Below are 24891 nucleotides of genomic sequence, written 5' to 3'. Positions count from 1 at the left end.
AGAAAGAACTTATTAAACTCAACACCAAAGAAACAAACAATCCAATCATGAAATGGGCAAAAGATATGAAGAGAAATCTCACAGAGGAAGACATAGACATGGCCAACATGCGCATGAGAAGATGCTCTGCATCACTTGCCATCAGGGAAATACAAATCAAAACCACAATGAGATCCCACCTGACACCAGTGAGAATGGGGAAAATTAACAAGGCAGGAAACCACAAATGTTGGAGAGGATGCAGAGAAAAGGGAACCGTCTTACACTGTTGGTAGGAATGTGAACTGGTGCAGCCACTGTGCAAAACTGTATGGAGGTTCCTCAAAGAGTTAAAAATAGACCTGCCCTAGGACCCAGCAATTGCACTGTTGGGGATTTCCCCCAAGATTCAGATGCAATGAAAAGCCGGGACACCTGCACCCCGATGTTTATAGCAGCAATGTCCACAATAGCCAAACTGTGGAAAGAGCTTCGGTGTCCATCAAAAGAGGAATGGATAAAGAAGATGTGGTTTATGTATACAATGGAATATTACTCCGCCATTAGAAACAACAAATACCCACCATTTGCTTCAACGTGGATCGAACTGGAGGGTATTATGCTGAGTGAAATAAGTCAATCGGAGAATGACAAACATTATATGTTCTCATTCTTTCGGGGAATATAAATAATAGTGAAAGGGAATAGAAGTGAAGAGAGAAGAAGTGTGTGGGAAATATCAGAAAGGGAGACAGAACATAAAGACTCCTAACTCTGGGAAACGAACTAGGGGTGATGGAAGGGGAGGAGGGCGGGGGGTAGGGGTGAATGGGTGACGGGCACTGAGGGTGGCACTTGACGGGATGAGCACTGGGTGTTATTCTGTATGTTGGTAATTTGAACCCCAATAAAAAATAAATCTATTTTAAAGAAAGAGAGTTTTCTGGTAGTGTATTTTGTAAGAGATATTGAACATAAAGTAATATAAAATGCTGATCATAAATGTTGCTGTGCATAAATTGGCTTCCCACTGATGTTTTTCAAAGGACTAAATGCCTATATATTCAAACTTTTAAAATTGTTTAGTTGCTATACTGTTTCCCTAGATACAGTTATATGCTGAACCACATGGAATAGTGTTTTTTTACTTGTTTGACTGCAGTTTGTATACATGTCCTAATTCTTGTTTTAATCTGTTAGAAGGCAGGAGGCCTGTCATTCATTTTTGCCTTTTTTGGTACCTTTCACAGAGTAGATGCTCAAGGTTCCTCCATCTCTTATTTTTTGGTAGAAAATAACTTTTAAGCATGTCTGCATAATATTTAGAAACATAAGTGATCAAGGGTTTCAAACTGTAAGACAGGTAATCTGGTTTTACCTCTGTAAATTTCTGCTTTAACTTGATCCTCACATCATAAACTAAGAATCTCTATTTCACTGTCCTCTGTTGTCCATCTTTAATCAACAGAATCTCATGCTCATCACCAGATGATATTTTACACCTTGGAAACTGAAAACAGAATCACAGAACTTTATACAGGCAAGAATTAAGCATATCTCATTTGTTGTAATATAAATATGCCTATGAAGAACAGTAAAAATAGGTGATAATAGAAAATACAGTAAAAAAAAAACCTGATTATGTGCATGAGTTACATATACCTGAGTCCAAGTTTCAATTCCACTTTTTAATAGCTATGTATCACTGAACAGTATCTTTAAATCTCTGAGCACCAGTTTTATCATCTTCAATAACAAGACTGACTTCACAGGGTTACTGAGGATTATTACAGTGTTTGCCATATGATAAAGGCTAAAAAGTCAGCACTGGTAATAATAGTGGTATTGGTAGTAAAAATAGAAATAAGAGATAATGTGCTGAGCACTTACTCTCTGTCAGCTTTGGTGCTAACTGCTCATCATCATTCTCTGAGGTAGACACTATTATCCTTGTTCCTCTTCAGGTGTTCTCAGTTAAGAGCTCCATGATTTACTCAGTTGCTTAAGTCAAAAACATAGGTGTCCTCCTTTATTCAACTATTTTATTTTTCATATCAAGTGCATCAGTACATCCTGTCAGCTCATCCTTCAGTACATATCTTGGTTCCATTCACTTATCCTCCTTAGCTACCATCCCAATCCAAGCTTACCATCACATATCTCCTCTCAACTGATAAAACTGCTTTCTAACTTGGTTTTCTTGCTTGTCTCCCTACAATCCATTCTCACTGAGGCAGCTAGAGTGATCTTTTAAAAATGTAAATCTGATCATATTATTCCCCAGCTTAAAATAAACAATCTATAATATTCTCCATTTGCTTCTGATTACTAATAAAAATCAACTTCTTGGGGCACCTGGGTAGCTCAGTGGTTGAGCGTCTGCCTTTGGCTCAGGGCATGATCCTGGGGTCCTGGGATCAAATCCCATATCAGGATCCCCGTGAGGAGCCTTCTTCCTCTACCTATTTTTCTGCCTCTCTCTGTGTGTGTGTCTCATGAATAAATAAATAAAATCTTTAAAACAAATCAAGTTCTTATTCCGGCCCACAATATGCAACAGGATCTGACCTGGCCTCTCTCCAGCCTCATCCAATACCATTTTCCCTCAGTTCACTGTACTCTACCCAGACTGACCTTTTTTAGTTTCCTTGAATATAACAAGCCTGCTCCTGTTTCATAACCTTTGCACTTACTGTTCACTCTGCTGTGCATGAGCACACTGTTCCCACTGATGTTCACAAGGCTTGTTCCTTCGTGCCATGCAGGTCACAACTTTTAAGTTCCTTCCTCTGGGAGGCCCTTCTTGACCACTTAACCAAAAATGGCCTTCTGGTCACTCTTGTAGCATTATCCTTTTTTATTCTCACTGTAAGTACTACCCAACACAGTTTTGTGAATGTATTTATATGTTTCCCCCACTCTTGAAGGTAAGTTCCAGGAAAGTAGGAACTTTAATATGTCTTGTCTTGTTCAATGCTATATGCCAAACACCTACTGCAAGTGTTCAAAATATCTTAAGTTGAATACACAAATTTTCATTTTCCAGGTGAGGAAATCAAGGCACAGGTCGCATATGCCATTACTCCCTATGGTAATGTTGGAGTCAAAACCTAGTAATTCAGAGTTTGTAAACTGTGAGTCTACTGGTTAAATCTGAGTAGGGACTCTTGAGACAGGAGCCCAGAAAATTAAATTATTTGGGAAATTTCATAAAAATATACAGATTTCAGGTTTTTCTTCAAAAAATTCAAAAGATATGGAAAGATTTGGCCTATATTCCTATATTGTAACACTAATTTGGATGTCAGGTGGCTGCCTGACTTTAACTGAAACATAGCTCACTCATTCAATAATCATTTGTTGAGCATTTACTATGTGCTGTACACTGTTCTAGGCTCTTGAGCTATATTAGTGAGCATAAAAGATAGAGATCTCTGTCCTTCAGGAGCTTTCATCCTAGCATAAGGATATAGAAAATAAACAATAAATATGATGGGTAAATTATATATATCATGAAAGTTGATGTGGAAAAAATAAGAGCAGGTAGGAGGTATCAGTACAGAGGATGTGGACAGAATGGAAGAGAAGATTATATATAAATAAAATAGTCAAGGGAGATGCATTGATAAGATTGAAATAGAGGAAATTGTACAACTGAAGTAAATGAGGGAGTTAATCATGTAGCTATAGGAGAATAAAGCATTCTAGACAGAGGTAAGAATCAATGCAAAAACCGTAAAGCTGGAGTATGCCCGAGAGTATACCTGTTTGAGAAACAGTAAGGTAAGAGGACCTTGTATGCTCTAGTAAGATCTTGGCTTTAATTCCAAATGAAATAGGATCCCATCAGAAGGTCCTGTGTAGAACAAAAATATATGTGACTATTGGTATTAAGAATAGATCGGGGGGGGGGGTGGGCAGCGTCAGCAGTTTAGCAGGTGAGCCAGGTGGCTCAGCAGTTTAGCACCACCTTTAGCCCAGGGCCTGATCCTGGAGACCTGGGATTGAGTCCCACGTCAGGCTCCCTGCATGGAGACTGCTTCTCCCTCTGCCTGTGTCTCTGCCTCTCTCTCTCTCTCTCTCTCTCTCTCTCTCCATGAATAAATAAATATTCTCTCTCTCCCATGAATAAATAAAATATTTTTTAAAAAGAATAGATTGAAGGGAAGAGCACCTGGGTGGTTCAGTGGTTGAGCGTCTGTCTGCCTTTGGCTCAGGTCATGATCCTGGGGTCCTGGGATCGAGTCCCGCATTAGTCTCCCCACAGGGAGTCTGCTTCTCCTTCTGCCTATGCCTCTGCTGCTCTGTGTGTCTCTCATGAATAAATAAATAAGATCTTAAAAAAAAAGAATAGATTGAGGGAGACATATAGAAAAGCAGAGAAACTGATTAGAAATCATTGTAACAACAGAGATAGAAGATAGTGGCTTGGACCAGAGTGGTAGCAGTGGTATGGAGGGCACAGTCTCTGCAATCCCCAAAGTTTGAGGGCGTTAAAACCCTATGGGATAACCTCTTGATCAATGGGATGTGGGAGCTGAGAGATAAATTCTCAATTTCTCTTCCTAGGTCAACTATCTCAAAATAATCTCCCTCTTCCTTTGCCTCACTTCCCTTTTCCTTCACTCTTGTGTCTCTGGGATTATATTCCCTAGTACATGTTAGCTTTTGCCTCAGGCTTTGTTTTCTAGGAGCCTGTGGTAACACAGGAGGGAGATCAGAAGTGCAATCTGCAACATTAAGTAGTTTTGACATCACACAGAGATGCTGAAAAGTCTACCTGACTGTATTTTAGGAGAGAGATCTGGGCCGGAAGGTATGCATGTTGGAGCTATCAGTGTACAGATGGTATGTAAAATTGTTAAGACTGTATAAACAAATCATGGAATGAGTAAGTATGGACAGAGATGGAAAAAACTAAGGACCAAGCCCCAGGGTCCCCTAACATTAAGGGGGACTATGAGGAACCAGCAAAGGAACTTAAGAAAGAGTAACTGATAGAGTAGAAGGAAAACTAGAATAGTGTGATTCTCTGAAGTCAGGTAAATAATATATATCAAAAAGAAGGGTGTGATCAACTGTGCCAAGTGCACTGATTAAGTAAAAGTAGGAGTGACATTGACCTGACCATTGGATTTAGCATCATTGAGGAACTAGAGACTTTAATAAGAGCAATTTTGGTGCAGTAGTGAAAGCAAAATTCTAATTGAGATTTTCTAAAAATTCTAACAGAGAATTAGTGGAGAGGAGCTCAAGACTCTGAGAACAGACAGCAGTTTTTTAAAGTAGTTTTGCTGCAAATGGAAGTGAGGAAATGGGCAGTGGCTGGCAGGGGAAGTGGACCTGAGAAGACATTTTTTAGATGGCATAAATATCAACCTATGTGTATGCTGATAGAAATTATCCAGTAGAAATAGAAAATTCCACAACATAGGAGAGAAATGGGAGAAATGCTCAGGTGATTTCCTTGGGTAGGCAAATATGGATAGAATCTAGTGACAAGTGAAGTGATTGGCCTTACATAGCAGCAAAGCTAGTCCATCAATGATAAAAGACTTGAAGAGTATGCAGAGTATGCAGGTACAGATGCCAATCATTGGGTGAATATAGTGGAAATTCTCTCCTATTTGCTTCAATATTTTTCAGTAAAATGGGAAGCAAGGGGAAGAGGTGTTTGAAATTGGAGGAGAGCAATGTAAATAGTCATCTAGGAGGATGAGAGACTGAATAGAATAGGAATACACAGTAAAACTATTTGTCAATATTAATGGCCTGATTGAGGTTTATGATAATGAATTTAAAGTGAGACTAGTCAAAGTTATATTTCCCTTCAGTCAAGATCAGCTGCAAGGATGCAGGTACAAGCATAGATGGAGAGTTGGTTTAAATAGTACTGTGGTTTTCACAAGTAAGATGAAGGGAGAATGGGTCAAGGAAATCAAGAGGGTATATATAGGAGTGATTATAATGACTGATCATGAAACTTCAACTATGCTAGGTGGGAAAAGAGCAAAGGGCAGTGAAAAAATTGTGGGATCAATGAGCTGAAGCTCTGGAGGGTCTCTAGATGACTGGAATTTGTGTATAGGTGAGCTAGAGGTAGTGGCAAGACTAGAAACATGAAAATGAGATTACTGAGAAGATTGCTATAGCCCTTCAACACTCTAAAATGTTTCAGATGGCCTGTCACAATCATGGCATTACCTACTTTTTGGCCCTGAAAAGATTCTAAATTTGCAACTCCTGCAACAAATTAAAACCTTGATATGAGCAAAATTATCATAAAACAGAAAGTCCCTGAAGTTTGTATAATGACACAAGGATGAATATATACATATATGAATACCAGTGTTCACTAGCACATCAATGATTATTTGAAATCAATTATCATATTATGATTATCAAGTATAACCTGTTCTTAGAAAGCACAGAATCTGTTGACTATACTATAAACATCTGCTCCCCTCCAGTAAACAAACTAAATGGGGTTCAAATTACATAGGTATTGTACAATAAAGTGGCTTATATTTCTGAGCATTACATAGATAATATATAACAGTATGGAAATACTTCTAAATATTGAAGCATATCTAATTAACTTTTAATGAAATGAAAGTAAATTACAAATGCTACTACTTTGCTATTTCATTACCTATAATTTTTTTTTAATTTTTTTTTTATTTATGATAGTCATAGAGAGAGAGAGAGAGAGAGAGAGGCCAGAGACACAGGCAGAGGGAGAAGCAGGCTCCATGCACCAGGAGCCCGATGTGGGATTCGATCCCGGGTCTCCAGGATCGTGCCCTGGGCCAAAGGCAGGCGCTAAACCGCTGCGCCACCCAGGGATCCTCATTACCTATAATTTTATGAATAAGTAGATCATCAAGTTTTAGAGATTGAAATATTAATCTTTTCACATTATATATGTGTTCCTTTATGCATACTTGCTACAAAAAATAAGTTAAACCAGGGACTCTCACTTATATCCAAAAACAGGGAAAAGATGACTAGTTGCATCACATATTAGCTTATGCAGACCATAGAAGGCATAGTCACTTTTTCAAGACTCTGTTATACAGTCTTGAACTTTTCTGAGTTCAGTTAATTCTGTAAGATCTAGATTCTCATTTTTCCTATTAGAAACTATCTTCTCTCCTGAAAATTGGTACCTAAGCAAGCTACACATTGACACTTAACTTTTCAAGGATCAATAGTTATATTGGAATTAAATTATGAGAAATGCTCACTGATAATCTCTTGGTAATTGTGATGGGGAGTAGGGTAGGAGGGTGAAAGGTGGTAAAACATATTTCTTAATGTCTTAGGTAGGCTGAGACAATTACTTTCTTTTCTAAGGACACAGATTTCCTTGCAACATGACATAAAGCAAATCCCATTGTACATGCTCAGTGAACATTTGTTGACTAACATACAGAACTTGTTTACTATATACTACATAGGCACTTACATATCAGGATCATTTAAGGACCATTAAAATCAGGCAAAATTACTGTACATTTGTATTTATTTATTTTTTTTCACTATGGAACATTTCAAACATACACAAAAATAAAAACAATATAATGAATGCTCATATACTCATACAGATTCAATACTTAGCAACATGCTACATTTCTTATTTCAAATATCTGTACTGCCTCAACTTTTCTGATGATGCTGTTTTATTGGAATAGTAATCACTAAAATGAGATAAATAGCAAGGTAAATGTCATGCCTCTGGGCTAGATAAATACACTAAGAAACCCTTTAGAAAAAGTTTGTGAGACATATAGATTTTGAGAACCGCATTTATTTCAATGATTACTAAAGGCCAAAAATAGTTGGATTATGTTCCCATTTAAGAAGGGGGTTCTCTGTCCTGTTTACTTTGATGGAGAGGTAAATAGTCATAATGGTTTTTGAACCTATAACTGGTTCACTTCACTTGGCTATTGCGATCCCGAAACACTCAGGTTTCTACAGATGTTTGATAATACTTAATCATTTCACTGCCTATGAATAAAATTCAGGATTATATCAATATATTTGTCTTCATCCATAGCTTAAGTCATCCCTTGTTCCAAGTTGTTGGAAAAGTGATATGTGGGATTTTTGTCAAATTAAGATTACTCTCATCATTTTTATCCTACTAGTGCCTCCGCTGAAAAGATTCAAGTCGCAAGGTGGGGGGGGAGACAGTAATTCTTAGACTGGCACTGCCTCTCAAAATATGACTCACTTCTCCAAAATTTCTCTATTACTATAATCCTTTGCTAACATGCTGAGAAATTTAACTAATCACTCTTGAAACTGGCCAAAGAAAAAACACAAAAATGAGTGATTGGCTACAGAAAGATCACAAACAGTAATTTTTTGCTATGATTAAAATGGGTGGATAATATTACTAAATATGTCATATCTGTATTTTAGAACACACTGAAATCAATAGACCAATTTTTAACGAGGTCAATATTGCAGAGGAAAAAAATCATCCATAATTATCTTAAAGTGGTGTCAAATTGGGGATGTTAGGTAGATGCAGACATTGTCAAATTTAGAGCCTTTTTCACTGTAAAAGTCACTCTCCTGGCAATGCCATAAAATTACCTATATGGACTGAAATTTTCACTTGGCACATATTTGGATTCAGTGGCCAGTACTAGACCTGAAAACATATTTATTATACACATCCAGATGCTAGCTAGATCACTTGTGTCATTCTGGAAGAGATTTCTCTATCTCTGATTTGACAAAAGACTGTTGCTTCCTTCAGAACAGTGGTTCCCAAAGCTTTTATTTTCTTCACCAAGGTACACATGAGGTAAGATATTCAAAAGTTTTACTCACCTCGTCAGTCCCAATCACTCTTTAAGATCTATTGCATGAATAAAAGATCTACTGCATGAACCAAACCTCTACTCAATGAGATATCATCCTTTTTCTCTTCTACCGATCTGCATGTGAGTTGAGAACCACTGACTTAGACGATATCTAAAATAGACAATCTGATGTATACTTGAAGGAGAGGGCCACCTACAGGAAACTACAGGAACGGGTTTCAGAAGCACTGGGAAATCCCACTTGTGCTTTGTTTAAAAAGCAAATAGGCTGTCAACTGAGAAGGCCTAGAAGCAATCACACCACAGTAGCAATGAACATACTTAGGACATAAATCTTTGTTTCTAATTAAATTCTCCATTAAAAGGAATTAGGGTCCTTGGAAAAATGGCTGCAGAAAGACTAGGACTAGAGCAGGAAATATAAGATAAGTCTGGAGCATCCTATAGTGCTAATTTTAGCACTTAAAAAGTGCATTTCTTATAAAGAAATGATCAAAAGACATACAAACACACACATACATACACACACAATAATGAGATTATGTCAAAGGGATAGCTATGCCAACTGAAAGAACTCCCAATGGACAAAGGTAGAAGAATTTAAGCCAAAAAATAAAGTAGCATTGTATTATTACCTAATGTATAATATAAATATCCATGAGTTCATACTGATTAAATAAATAGAAGTAAAAAGACAAATATTCCATAAAGAAGAATTATAAGTAATTTTATGTAGCTACTCTGTCCTTGATGAGGTGGAAAATAACTCCCCACTCCTTAATTATGAGCTGTGAATAACTACTTTCTTCCAAAGAGGAGAGTATGAAAAAAGAGGGGGAAAAAAGTAACTTTACTAGGGAGAAAGACAAATACTACCTCAAGCCAGGTGATCAAGGTCAATATCAAAAGTGATAAGGCATATTGATACTTTGTACCCTTGATATGATATAATGAGAATATTTTACATCTGTGGTCTTCCCCCAAAAAACACATTACCTCCATCTAACCAAGAAATAAGTAACAGATAAATTGCAACTAAGGGATTCTACAAAATATCTGAACAGTACTATTCAAACTGTCAAGGTCTGGGCGGCCCGAGTGGCTAGGTGGCTTGGTGCTGCCTTCAGCTCAGGGCCTGATCCTGGGGTCCCGGGATCAGGTCCGCATCAGGCTCCCTACGTGGAGCCTGCTTCTCCCTCTGCCTGGATCTCTCTCTCTCTCTCTCTCTCTCTCTCTCTCTGTGTGTGTGTGTGTGTGTGTGTGTGTGTGTGTCTCATGAATAAATAGAATCTTTAAAAAAAACTGTCAAGGTCATAAGAAATAGTAAAGTAGGAAAAACTCCCACAGCCAAAAGGAGCTTAAGGAGACCTAACAAATAAATGTAATGTGGGATCCCAAATAGGATCCTAGAATAGCAAAAAGACATTAAGGAAAATCTAAGGAACTCTGAATAAGCATGGACTTTAGTCAATAATAATGTATCACTATTAGTTCATTAATTGTAACAAATGTTCCATAATCAGGTAAGGTATTAATAATAGGGGAAATGAGTGTAGGAACTTACTGTAATATCTTTGTAATAATTATGTAAGCCTAAAACTTGTGAAATGTATAAATTTATATACAAGCAAATAGAAGGGTACTTGGAAACAAAATACATGCACATAAATGGGAAAATAATTGACTAAATTGTGGCATTATAGACTATTAAGCAACACGGATCATATACTTAAGAGGATGAGTGAGCTCTCTATTGACTTGGAAGGATTCCCACTATGTATTTTTAGTGAGAAAAGAAACTGCAGAGAAATATATAACTCTTATTTTGTAAAATAATGAGAAGAAAATCCCCATATACATCTAGATAGATAGATAGATAGATAGATAGATAGATAGATGATAGATAGATAGATATCCTTCAAAGAATAGAGAGAAGGTATGCAAGGATACACACTGGATTATTAACATTGCTTGAAGTACGATAATGGGTTAGAAAAGAGGAGTAGCAAGTCTGGGGATATAAGCAGGACAGGGAAAGTAAGCAATAATTAATTTGATAATTCATTATCAGTATAGAACATCTATACAGTGAATTGATGCTTTACAAATAAAATTTTAAATCTGTGAAAACAAAAAAACAAAACAAAAAAGCAGATGGATCAGAAGGAGGAAAAGAGATCTGTTTTAGATTGGTAGGATTGGAGAGGAGGGGCAAGATGGTGGAAGAGTAGGGTCCCCAAATCACCTGTCCCCACCAAATTACCTAGATAACTTTCAAATCATCCTGAAAACCTACGAATTCAGCTTGAGATTTAAAGAGAGAACAGCTGAAACGCTACAGTGAGAAGAGTTCGCGCTTTTATCAAGGTAGGAAGACGGGGAAAAAGAAATAAAGAAACAAAAGGCATCCAAGGGGGAGGGGCCCCCCAAGCAGTCAAGTTAAGGCCGGGGCGAGTATCCCCAGGACAGGAGAACCCCGTCCTGGAGAAGCAGGAGCTGCACCAACCTTCCCGGGAGGAAAGGTGCTCGCAGGGAGTTAGAGCAGGACCCCAGGAGGGCGGGGATGCCCTCAGGCTCACTGGGACACTAACAGACACCTGCGGCCCACACAGGAGAGTGCGCTGAGCTCCCTAAAGGGCTGCAGTGCGCACAGCGGGACCGGAGCAGCTCGGAGGGGCTCGGGCGGAGGCTCCGCAGAGGGGGCTGCGCGGCCCCGGGAGCTGGTCGGCTGCGGCGGCTCCGGCAGAGGAAGAGTCTCCGTGCGGAGGGGGCTGCGGGGCCGGGAGCAGCTCGTAGAGGCTGGGGTGGTGGCTCCGCGGAGAGGTGACTTCGCGGCTGGGAGCACGAATCCAACAGCGCAGGCCCCGGAGCACAGGGCGCCGGGACACAGCCCAGGATCAGGCTCCCCCCCGCCCCCCCCAACAGGCAGAGGCCAGGAGGGCCCAGGACAGCAAGGAAGCTCCTGCCCCGAGCTGAGCAGATCAGCGGCCCCGCCCCAGAGCCTCCAGGCCCTGCAGACGGAGACCTCCGGAGTTACTGCGGGGGCTGAATCAAGGTTTCCATAGCTGGCCGCTGCCACTGTGGTTGTTCCTCCTGGGGCCTCACGGGGTAAACAACCCCCACTGAGCCCTGCACCAGGCAGGGGCACAGCAGCTCCCCCAAGTGCTAACACCTGAAATTCAGCACAATAGGCCTCTCCCCCAGAAGACCAGCTGGACGGACAAGATCCAGGGGAAGTCAAGGGACTTAAAGTATACAGAATCAGAAGATACTCCCCCATGTTTTTTTTTTATTTCTGATTGCTTCCCCCACCCTTTTTTTTCTCTTCCTTTCTTTTGCTTTCTCTTTTTCTTCTCTTTTTTCCTTTTTCTTCATTTTTTTCTTTTTTCTTTTTCTCTTTTCTTTCCTTCTTTCTCTCCTCTCTTTTTCTCCTTTTCCCAATGCAACTTGTTTTTGGCCACTCTGCACTGAGAAAAATGACTAGAAGGAAACCCTCACCTCAAAAGAAAGAATCAGAAACAGTCCTCTCTCCCACAGAGTTACAAAATCTGGATTACAATTCAATGTCAGAAAGCCAATTCAGAAGCACTAGTATACAGCTACTGGTGGCTCTAGAAAAAAGCATAAAGGACTCAAGAGACTTCATGACTGCAGAATTTAGATCCAATCAGGCAGAATTTAAAAATCAATTAAATGAGATGCAATCCAAACTAGAAGTCCTAAAGACGAGGGTTAACGAGGTGGAAGAATGAGTGAGTGACATTGAAGACAAGTTGATGGCAAAGAGGGAAACTGAGGAAAAAAGAGACAGACAATTAAAAAGACCATGAAGACAGATTAAGGGAAATAAACGGCAGCCTGAGGAAGAAAAACCTACGTTTAATTGGGTTCCCGAGGGTGCCAAAAGGGACAGAGGGCCAGAATACGTATTTGAACAAATCATAGCTGAAAAATTTCCTAATCTGGGAAGAGAAACAGGCATTCAGATCCAGGAAATAGAGAGATCCCCCCATAAAGTCAATAAAAACCATCCAAAACCTCGACATTTAATAGTGAAGCTTGCAAATTCCAAAGATAAAGAGAAGATCCTTAAAGCAGCAAGAGACAAGAAATCCCTGACTTTTATGGGAAGGAATATTAGGGGAACAGCAGACCTCTCCACAGAGACCTGGCAGGCCAGAAAGGGCTGGCAGGATATATTCAGGGTCCTAAATGAGAAGAACATGCAACCAAGAATACTTTATCCAGCAAGGCTCTCATTCAAAATGGAAGGAGAGATAAAGAGCTTCCAAGACAGGCAGGAACTGAAAGAATATGTGACCTCCAAACCAGCTCTGCAAGAAATTTTAAGGGGGACTCTTAAAATTCCCCTTTAAGAACAAGTCCAGTGGAACAATCCACAAAAACAAGGACTGAATAAGTATCATGATGACACTAAACTCATATCTCTCAATAGTAACTCTGAATGTGAACGGGCTTAATGACCCCATCAAAAGGCGCAGGGTTTCAGACTGGATAAAAAAGCAGGACCCATCTATTTGCTGCCTACAAGAGACCCATTTTAGACATAAGGACACCTACAGCCTGAAAATAAAAGGTTGGAGAACCATTTACCAATCAAATGGTCCTCAAAAGAAAGCAGGGGTAGCCATCCTTATATCAGATAAACTAAAATTTACCCCAAAGACTGTAGTGAGAGATGAAGAGGGACCCTATATCACTTAAAGGATCTATCCAACAAGAGGACTTAACAATCCTCAATATGTATGCCCCGAATGTGGGAGCTGCCAAATATTTAAACCAATTAATAACCAAAGTGAAGAAATACTTAGATAATAATACACTTATACTTGGTGACTTCAATCTAGCACTTTCTACCCTCGATAGGTCTTCTAAGCACAACATCTCCAAAGAAACAAGAGCTTTAAATGATACACTGGACCAGATGGATTTCACAGATATCTACAGAACTTTACATCCAAACTCAACTGAATACACATTCTTCCCAAGTGCACATGGAACTTTCTCCAGAATAGACCACATACTGGGTCACAAATCGGGTCTCAACCAATACCAAAAGATTGGGATCGTCCCCTGCATATTCTCAGACCATAATGCCTTGAAATTAGAACTAAATCACAACAAGAAGTTTGGAAGGACCTTAAACACGTGGGGGTTAAGGACCATCCTGCTAAAAGATGAAAGGGTCAACCAGGAAATTAAGGAAGAATTAAAAAGATTCGTGGAAACTATGAGAATGAAGATACAACCGTTCAAAATCTTTGGGATGCAGCAAAAGCAGTCCTGAGGGGGAAATACAGCGCAATACAATCATCCATTCAAAAACTGGAAAGAACTCAAGTACAAAAGCTAACCTTACACATAAAGGAGCTAGACAAAAAAACAGTAGATGGACCCTACACCCAGCAGAAGAAGAGAGTTAATTAAGATTCAAGCAAAACTCAACGAAATCAAGACCAGAAGAACTGTGGAACAGATCAACAGAACCAGGAGTTGGTTCTTTGAAAGAATTAATAAGATAGATAAACCATTAGCTAACCTTATTATAAAGAAGAGAGAGAACACTCAAATTAATAAAATCAAGAATGAGAAAGGAGAGATCACTACCAACACCAAGGCAATACAAACGATTTTAAAAACATATTATCAACAGTTATATGCCAATAAATTAGGCAATCTAGAAGAAATGGATGCATTCCTGGAAAGCCACAAACTACCAAAACTGGAACAGGAAGAAATAGAAAACCTTAACAGGCCAATAACCAGGGAGGAAATTGAAGCAGTCATCAAAAACCTCCCAAGACACAAGAGTCCAGGGCCAGATGGCTTTCCAGGGGAATTCTATCAAACGTTTAAAGAAGAAATCATACCTATTCTACTAAAGCTGTTTGGAAAGATAGAAAGTGATGGAGTCCTTCCAAATTCGTTCTATGAGGCCAGCATCACCTTCATTCCAAAACCAAAGACTCCACCAAAAAGGAGAATTACAGACCAGTATCCCTGATGAACATAGATGCAAAAATTCTCAACAAGATACTAGCCAATAGGATCCAACAATACATTAAGAAAATTATTCACCATGACCAAGTAGGATTTCTTCATGGGCCACAAGGCTGGTTCAACACTCGTAAAACACTCAATGTGATTCATCATATCAGCAAGAGAAAAACCAAGAACCCTATGATCCTCTCATTAGCTGCAGAGAAAGCATTTGCCAAAATACAGCATCCATTCCTGATCAAAACTCTTCAGAGTGTAGGGATAGAGGGAACATTCCTCAATATCTTAAAAGCCATCTATGAAAAGCCCACAGCAAATATCATTCTCATTGGGGAAGCACTGGGAGCCTTTCCCCTAAGATCAGGAACAAGACAGGGATGTCCACTCTCACCACTGCTATTCAACATAGTACTGGAAGTCCTAGCCTCAGCAAAGAGACAACAAAAAGACATTAAAGGCATTCAAACTGGCAAAGAAGAAGTCAAACTCTCCCTCTTCGCCGATAACATGATACTCTACATAGAAAACCCAAAAGCCTCCACCCCAAGATTGCTAGAACTCATACAGCAATTTGGTAGCGTGGCAGGATACAAAATCAATGCCCAGAAATCAATGGCATTTCTCTACACTAAAAATGAGACTGAAGAAAGAGAACTTAAGGAGTCAATCCCATTTACAATTGCACCCAAAAGCGTAAGATACCTAGGAATAAACCTAACTAAAGAGGTAAAGGATCTATACCCTCAAAACTATAGAACACTTCTGAAAGAAATTGAGGAAGACACAAAGAGATGGAAAAATATTCCATGCTCATGGATTGGCAGAATTAATATTGTGAAAATGTCAATGTTACCCAGGGCAATTTACACGTTTAATGCAATCCCTATCAAAATACCATGGACTTTCTTCAGAGATTTAGAACAAATTATTTTAAGATTTGTGTGGAATCAGAAAAGACCCCGAATAGCCAAGGGAGTTTTACAAAAGAAAACCATAACGGGGGCATCACAATGCCAGATTTCAGGTTGTACTACAAAGCTGTGGTCATCAAGACAGTGTGGTACTGGCACAAAAACAGATACATAGATCAATGGAACAGAATAGAGAATCCAGAAGTGGACCCTGAACTTTATGGTCAACTAATATTCGATAAAGGAGGAAAGACTATACATTGGAAGAAAGACAGCCTCTTCAATAGATGGTGCTGAGAAAATTGGACATCCACATGCAGAAGAATGAAACTAGACCACTCTCTTGCACCATACACAAAGAGAAACTCAAAATGGATGAAAGATCTAAATGTCAGACAAGATTCCATCAAAATCCTAGAGGAAAACACAGGCAACGCCCTTTTTGAACTTGGCCACAGTAATTTCTTGCAAGATACATCCACGAAGACAAAAGAAACAAAAGCAAAAATGAACTATTGGGACTTCATCAAGATAAGAAGCTTTTGCACAGCAAAGGATACAGTCAACAAAAGTAAAAGACAACCGACAGAATGGGAGAAGACATTTGCAAATGACCTATCAGATAAAGGGCTAGTTTCCAAGATCTAGAAAGAACTTCTTAAACTCAACACCAAAGAAACAAACAATCCAATCATGAAATGGGCAAAAGACATGAACAGAAATCTCACAGAGGAAGACATAGACATGGCCAACATGCATATGAGAAAATGCTCTGCATCACTTGCCATCAGGGAAATACAAATCAAAACCACAATGAGATCCCACCTGACACCAGTGAGAATGGGGAAAATTAACAAGGCAGGAAACCACAAATGTTGGAGAGGATGCAGAGAAAAGGGAACCATCTTACACTGTTGGTGGGAATGTGAACTGGTGCAGCCACTGTGCAAAACTGTGTGGAGGTTCCTCAAAGAGTTAAAAATAGACCTGCCCTAGGACCCAGCAATTGCACTGTTGGGGATTTCCCCCAAGATTCAGATGCAATGAAAAGCCGGGACACCTGCACCCCTATGTTTCTAGCAGCAATGTCCACAATAGCCAAACTGTGGAAGGAGCCTCGGTGTCCATCAAAAGAGGAATGGATAAAGAAGGTGCGGTTTATGTATACAATGGAATATTACTCAGCCATTAGAAACGACAAATACCCACCTTTTGCTTTGTCGTGGATGGAACTGGAGGGTATTATGCTGAGTGAAGTAAGTCAATCGGAGAAGGACAAACAGTGTATGTTCTCATTTATTTGGGGAATATAAATAATATTGAAAGGGAATATAAAGGAAGGGAGAAGAAATGTGTGGGAAATATCAGAAAGGGAGACGGAACATAAAGACTCCTAACTCTGGGAAACGAACTAGGGGTGGTGGAAAGGGAGGAGGGCGGGCGGTGGGGGTGAATGGGTGATAGGCACTGAGGGGGGCACTTGACAGGTTGAGCACTGGGTGTTATTCTGTATGTTCGTAAATTTAACACCAATAAAAAATTAATTTTAAAAAAAAGATTGGCCGGATTGAATGAGTATGGAGGGTGGAGAGGAGGTAAGCAGGAAAAGGGTAGCAGCACCCAAAAGAATACAGTGGCCATCACTAAAGTTGAATTAACATCCTTTTCTCAATTGTGCTACGGGATGCCCAAGTACATGAAAATGTTGATATCACTAAGGATGTGATGAGAATGATTGCTATTTCTGCCAATATCCTAGAGTTTTTGCCCACCACAAACAGAAACTATGCTCACCAGTTGCTTCCCCAACACCCCCCTCCCTCAAAACACACAGATACAAAACACATTTGATGCTTAGAGCTTCAAGAAGATTATTTATACACCATCTTGTTCTCCTGGCCTTTTGAACAATGAGGCCTCACCATGGGTTTCAAAGTGTTTTTGATAAAGAGGTGACATAGCTTTGGCATCAAAGTCCATAGGAGACAAAAATAGGAAGGGTCTGCATTTCCAAGAAGTTAAAATCAAATAATAGAGTGTAGGTCCCTGGTGAGCAAGATCAGAGACTCCCAAAATGGTAGAATTGAAAATGATGTAAAGGTCATTTCAGCTATCTACTTCAATACCTAATGCAGTCTCTATCTGAGATTCTAGATCCTAGATCCTAGCACCAGGGCACAAGGGGAAGGGAGGACATACTGTGGAATCTCTACAGATAAAGCAGATTGCTTCTTGCAAAAATGAATTGTACCTGTGATATATTCCCCACAAAGCACCTAGGAACTCATGATGACGGTGTGTTTACAGGGCTCCATGTTGAATATTTAGATACAGTGGACTCAAGGTCATATTGGAAATTATGTGAAAAATTTCAACAGCAGTCCATTTGCTAAGAGATCTCCCAGCAGCACCTGAAGCTATTTTCCATCAAGAAAAAAGGAGACACCTTGGCCTAAATGATACTTTAGGCCATTTTCATAGTCAGGTATTAAGATCATTGAGCCAACCGGCTCTATGAAAAAACAACTGTTCATATAACAGGGGTGGAGTCAAGGAAGAAATGGATCAAATTCAAAACTTTTCTAAATTGGGGATCCCTGGGTGGCGCAGCGGTTTGGCGCCTGCCTTTGGCCCAGGGCGCGATCCTGGAGACCCGGGATCGAATCCCACGTCGGGCTCCCCGTGCATGGAGCCTGCTTCTCCCTCTGCCTATGTCTCTGCCTCTCTCTCTCTCTGTGACTATCATAAATAAATAAAATTTTAAAAAAAACTTTTCTAAATTATATGAATATACACAGTAAATGGAAGTCCCATTTTATGAAAATTTGGTAAGAATCTACTCTGTAGTTCCAGTAAATAATTAGAATTTAATTTACTGAAGCTCCACATACACTGCAACTATATTTCAAGAAAATGTCCATTGTATAACATGAGCAGCACCTCTATATACTCCAGGCCCAATGAAAAAACTACTAGCTATGGTACTGAGTAATATTTTCATGTAGCACTCACCTTAAAACACAAGTGTAGAATCCACTGTCTTGTGCCTCTGCTGAGTGAAACCATATTGAATCTTCTTCTTTGCTCATCCTGACCTCTGAAAAGATGATGGGCTCTTCTAAATCACCTTTATTTTTGTACCACATAAGCCTGAGCCCAGTGCTCTGGGCCATGCTATAGTTGGTGCGAATATAACTGTAGAAAAGGGCACATTTCACTCGTACTGGTTCACCTGCCAAAGCCATGTATGTCTTGAGATCCACTGACCAGTCAATGCAGCCATCCACTGAAAGAAAACCAGATTGGGCATGAAATGCAGTGAGTATCATTAATACTAATGATAAGCACAATAATCATTGCCAACATGTTACTGAGGACTTACTGTGAGCCAGGCTTCACGGAATTTGCATGTCAAGTGCTTTACATAGATTACTTTAATCTTCCTACTGCTCCTTTGATATAGACCAGCATCCCTCTTAGACCTGCCAATCTTCCTACTGCTCCTTTGAGATAGACCAGCGTCCTTCAAGACCTGCCAATAGGATCCCTATTCTAGCTCTGTGCCTCTGTGGAATTTTCAGTCCTCTACAGTGACCTTCTACTTGCAGTTGACTGGATCCTTCAAAGAGCTTCATCCAGCACTGGTGCTTATGTGGTTGTCCTGGGGCCCCACCAATAGGTCCCAATTCTGGCAGACTAGTCTGGCAAGTGGATTACTCCTGCTAGTCATGTGGTATTTCCTTCACAGGATTGTGTGAGATTGGATAGCTAGGATGACACTGACGTAGATTTTAGGAGACTCAAGGTGTTTGGACAGGAGTCCCACAAAAGAAATACTTCCGGGGGACCCTTGTACAGCCTAGGAGCAGCCTTGAGATTCATTTATGATTTTCATTTTACAGACAAGAAAACTGAGACTCAAAGAAGTTCAGTGACTTTGTCCAAGGTCACACAGCTAAGAAGTGGTAGAAAACCAGTCTCTGATTCTACAGACTGTGTTCTTAACCCCTACCCTATACTGACTCTGCTTATAATTGTGACAGGAACGATTGTGTTATTTATTTGCCTTCAAGAAAAGTTGGAAGCAGCAGACACCTAAAGTGATTATTTGCTATTATCTAAATGCCTGTTTTCCATGGTATGAACTATTAATAGATATTTAATCACAGTTTGATTTCTTCTTATACCCTAAGGCCTCCCTTGCTGCTCAGCTGATGTTTGCTCATGGGAATATATTATATTAATGTCAGTTTTAATCAAATAATATTAGGTGGGTAAATCTACCATTAAAGAAAGACATATACAGTAGATTCCCTCCTTCCCAGAATGGTTGGAAATGACATTGGCTAATTTAATATACGAGTCAGCACAATTACCATAGATATTCTACCTCCAATTATTTAATTTCAAAGAATTTCAATCAAATTATGCAACATCCCTTTATATTACTTGATTACTCTTTATAAAAAAACCCTTTCATAAACATATAAACACTGCCATTTTAAAATTATGTGTTTCACTTATAATTTTGTAAACTGATCTGCTTCTTTTTGTAGATTTTGAGAACTCCTCAGCCCAGTGTGTTTATCTCTTAACCTCAGTTGACAGGAAGCTCAGGGATAAATACAATACTCAAGTGCAATAATATCTTTTTCTTTTTTTATAAATTTATTTTTTATTGGTGTTCAATTTGCCAACATACAGAATAACACCCAGTGCTCATCCCATCAAGTGCCCCCCTCAGTGCCTGCCACCCAGTCACCCCCACCCTCGCCCACCTCCCCTTTCACTATTTTATTATTATATTTTATTCCCTTTCACTATTTTTTATATTCCCCAAATGAATGAGACCATATAATGTCAATCGGAGAAGGACAAACATTATCTTTTTCTTTTTAAGTTTTATTTATTTTAGAGAGAGTGTGTGCAGGTGCAAGGGAGAGGGGCAGAGAGGGATTGTGCACAGGCACATAGGAGGGGGGTGGGAGGGGGAGGGGCAGAGGTAGAGGGAGAGAGATAAAAAGAACCTTAAGCAGACTCCATGCTGAGTCCAGAGCCAACTCTGGGCTGATCTCATGACCCTGAGATCAGGAACTGAGCCTAAACCAAAATTGGGACGGTTAACCAACTTGGCCTCTCAGGTGCCCCCAATGCAATAACTACCTTACCTCAAGATACTGCTTCCTCTATTCAAGGGTTCTTGACCAGGGTTCAAAGTCACACAGGGGGACGGTGCCTGGATAGGCTTAAAGGTTTCTGTGCCTATTTGCATAGTAATACTTTTCTGGGGAGATGTCCCACAGCTATTTAATAGATCACTAAAAGGGTCTACAGCCCAAGAAAGTTTTTGAATTCTGTGATTTCTTCTGATCTCTCTTTCTGACTTCATTTTTTATTGCCATGCTACATATGGGCTTTTGTTATAAGCTGCTTCAAATCCTCTTATGTATATATTCATTGAAAAACAAATTAATAACCAAATAAATCATTCTAAATTTATATGAAGGGCATTTGAACTTTCTTTGAGGATTCAGAAGGTACCAGATTCACCACTATGGATTTTGATGACCATTTTGCACTGTTGAAGCAAGAAGGCACAACTGGATTAGACTAAATATGTACTTAAGACTAGCAAGTTCTTGCAGAGCTTTATTATTCACTCCCTGGTATTAGTTGTTTACCTGTCATGTGTCACTCTCCTAAGTGTCAATAATAGAGGGGGGGAATCTGTATTAGCTCAACTTTCTGGGTCATGGTAAATTATGGTAATCCTCTCTGGATTAAATGTAATTTTAATATTTATTGCTTTATAATCTTTAATGAATTTGATACTATTCCTTTCAATGGATTGCCTGTGACACTGTTCCCAGGCATTAACAAAAACAAAAACCTGAGGATAATTTAAAAAGACTCTTAAATAGTCTAGTTTATTCCCCTAACCCTACGAGGCACAGCAAATGTTTTTGAATTAACAAATTTGGCTTAGCAAAGTAGCTTCAACCTCTATAATTACTTACTTTAAAAAAACCCTTTTGGAATGTTTTTTTCTCCATTGGTTCCCTAAATCCCTTTAGTTGCTTCCTTTAAATGATCTGTTGTACAATCTCGCTTTTACAGTATTAACAGTCTGGTTTGGCCCATTAGTAACAGGACATAGTTGGTATTGAAGATAATCAAAATATCTGCTCCTGAGACACAATGATCATGTTCAAAGGCAGTTGAAGACATTTAACTGCATTCACAATTAGCTTTATCATACAGACCTTGAGAGTATACTGAGAATTCATTTCCTTCTAAGTACTACTACTTGAGCAAAATGTATTTGATTTAATAGATTCATAGTTCCTTTTTCTCTGTTCTCTTGTTTAGTTAGTAAAAAGGAAGTATTTAGTTAAAAGGTGGTCAATAGGCAGAAAACAGATCTGCAGTAATGAGGAAAACAATTTCTGTATGTTATCTCCTTTATTCTTTTCCTTTAGTATTCACAATACAGAGTTACAATATAAGGTATTTCAAGAAACCAGAGGGAGTCTTCCTCAAAAGTAGACAAAGGGGGGCAGCCCGGGTAGCTCAGTGGTTTAGCGCCACCTTTAGCCCAGGGCCTGATCCTGGGGGCCCGGGATTGAGTCCCGTGTCAGGCTCCCTACATGGAGCCTGCTTCTCCCTCTGCCTGTGTCTCTGCCTCTCTCAATCTCTGTCTCCCATGAATAAATAAATAAAATCTTTTAAAAAAGGTAGACAAAGGGTATGATACCAAGGATCCATGAAGGCCCATCTGCCACCAAATATTTTGCCACACTGATGTTTCATGAGTAGAAATCCATTCCTATGAGTTAAGGCATTGTATTCTTATATCAAGAGAGTATTGGACCCTACTAGATCTCAACATGATAGTATGACTTGTTTCTCTTAGATTGCTATTCCTAGGGAAATAAGCCAAGAGCAGGGCAAGAGGGGATAGAATATGATATAGCACAGCCATTTTTTAGATTTGGGAATGGTGAAGCAACTAAGAAGGATGTACTGTATTAAGAGACCTGGGAAGTCAGGTGGCAGGGCAGCATGAAGGAACTGAAACTATGAGGTTAAAGGAGAAGCATCAAAAGGTGTGAGAGGGTCACAAAAAGGCAGGAAGAGGAGAAAGGTCGCATAGAATTCAATTAGCCAAGGTCATTGCAGGAATCAAAGATGGTGCCACCAGAAGTCATTAGTGCAAGTCATGTTTCTATCATGAGAATGAGTTTGCAATAATATGCCTCATTTTCAGGGCCCCTCACATGTTGACACTCTATACATATTTGGCAAATAGGGATCTGTCATGCAGCTGACAAAGGTGCAGACTATGGCCAGGTTGGGGACTTAGTGGAACTGAGTAGCACACAGAGGAAGCCAACCTGCAAGCTTGATCTCATCAGCACAAGCCTATAATCCAGAGTGTTCAGGCCCATTCTGTTTACAACTCCAGTCACACCTGTTTAAGTTGGCCCTGACAGGGTTCCTGAGAAAAGCAGTTTCTGGACAGACCAGCTTCTCCCACAGGTGAGTTGAGAACTGGGTTTCATTGACCAGCCCCAAGTATAAATAGAGGCACTACAAGAAAAAAAAAACAGTTTTCCCTCCCAAACAGTGAAATTCTACATATGGATTGAAACTTGCTACAGCATCAGCTCAACAAAAGTATAAGTGAGTGCTGCCTGTTCTCTGCTTCTTAATAACTCTATATGGTTATAAATATTCCTGCCATTCCATTAGAAAATACCTCCTATTTCTAAATTATCCATTTTCTGTTCACTCATAAGTCTTATGAATAGCTTGAGTATTTAAGAATCAATTAAATACTTGATTTGCTATTGTATTTATACAATATTAAGAAACTATTTCTTTAGATTTTCATCTCTACTACCTTGATTTACATTTCTGTAAGGCTCACAAAGTTATTACTCTCAGTTTAGTCTTTTTGGCAGAAATGCTTTAATATCTGAGCTATCCAAAACAATTATAATGGAGCAAAAAAAAAAGCTACTTCTTTAAAACCTAGGTCACAGGGCGCATAGGTGGCTCAGTCACTTAAGCCTCCAAGTCTTGGTTTCTGCTCAGGTCATGATCTCAGGATCCTGGGATCGAGCCCCAGGTCAGGCACCCTGCTCAGTGGGGAGTCTGCTGCTCTGCCTCTCTCTGGCCCTCCCCCCAGCTTGAGCGTGCTTTCTCTCTAAAATAAATAAAAATAAATATTTAAAATTTGTTTTAAAAAACCCAGGTCTCTATTTTAATCATTTTCATTCCAATCTGCCAAACAACTGTGTTTTTAGGCGTCCCAACATGAAGATTCAAATAGAAAAAAAAAAGAGATGATGTTTATGAGCACATAAGGGACATACCAGTGTCCATGCAATTTATTTTGCCAAGAGGAGATTCCTAGGGGTAAAATCTAATACAATCCCATGAGAAGTGCCTTGGGTGACAAAAGAAAACTTATTTAGCCTCTTTATAGAAAAGCCTTGGTTTTCTCCTCAATACAACCAGGAGAGGGAAACATACTACACCTACCTGCTGTGAAAACAAAGCTCTGAGAAAAGTTTATAAATTACTAAAAGAGGATAAGATGCTGTTATCAACAATAATTACATTATTTTAGAAAAAAGTATTGTGTACAGTAATTTTTATTGGGGGTAGGATACGTAACTATGTGTAGAATTGCCAATTCTGGATTTTTTCCCCCGAATTAGAAATCTGTTTAGGTAAAATGGCTAATTAGCATAGAAGAAAATATACAAGCTGCAGATATCTTAATGACATTCATTACAACTTAAGCCTCAGATGTACATTTGTTACTAGCTTATTATGTGTTTGTGATTAATAAATTCATTTGTTAAACCAGCTGTTTTCCTTTCTGCCAACTATATCCGTTTCATTTTTACAACCAGCTCTCCTGTTTGTGATCAACAGGGCAATTGTTGGGGGCAATTCATCAAATCACCACTAGAGGGGGAGCTGTCCAAGTTTTTTGTGTAGCACTTAACATTTCCCCACCTAAACTCTAGAACTAAAAAAACTGCTATCTGCCAACCACTGGTCGTTGGGGAGGGATCACAGCACACCTGGGGATGCACCACTGTGGGTGACAGAGGGAGACAAAAAGT

At 39.4% G+C, this 24891-nt stretch overlaps 1 protein-coding gene across 1 annotated transcript in view; it reads right to left on the bottom strand.

The window, feature by feature from the left end:
- IL1RAPL2 (interleukin 1 receptor accessory protein like 2) overlaps positions 1–24891 on the bottom strand; it is a 1329588-nt gene that overhangs the window by 616523 nt on the left and 688174 nt on the right. Inside the window, exon 3 of the mRNA XM_035712073.2 lies at positions 18764–19037. Coding sequence (XP_035567966.1) covers positions 18764–19037 — 274 coding nt within the window. The remainder of the gene's footprint in view (positions 1–18763; positions 19038–24891) is intronic.

Source organism: Canis lupus, chromosome X (genome assembly GCF_003254725.2).
Source record: "Canis lupus dingo isolate Sandy chromosome X, ASM325472v2, whole genome shotgun sequence".
In the NCBI taxonomy this organism is placed as follows: domain Eukaryota; kingdom Metazoa; phylum Chordata; class Mammalia; order Carnivora; family Canidae; genus Canis; species Canis lupus.
The sequence above is the reverse complement of the archived record's forward strand: the minus strand, read 5'-3'. Positions and strand labels throughout refer to the sequence as shown.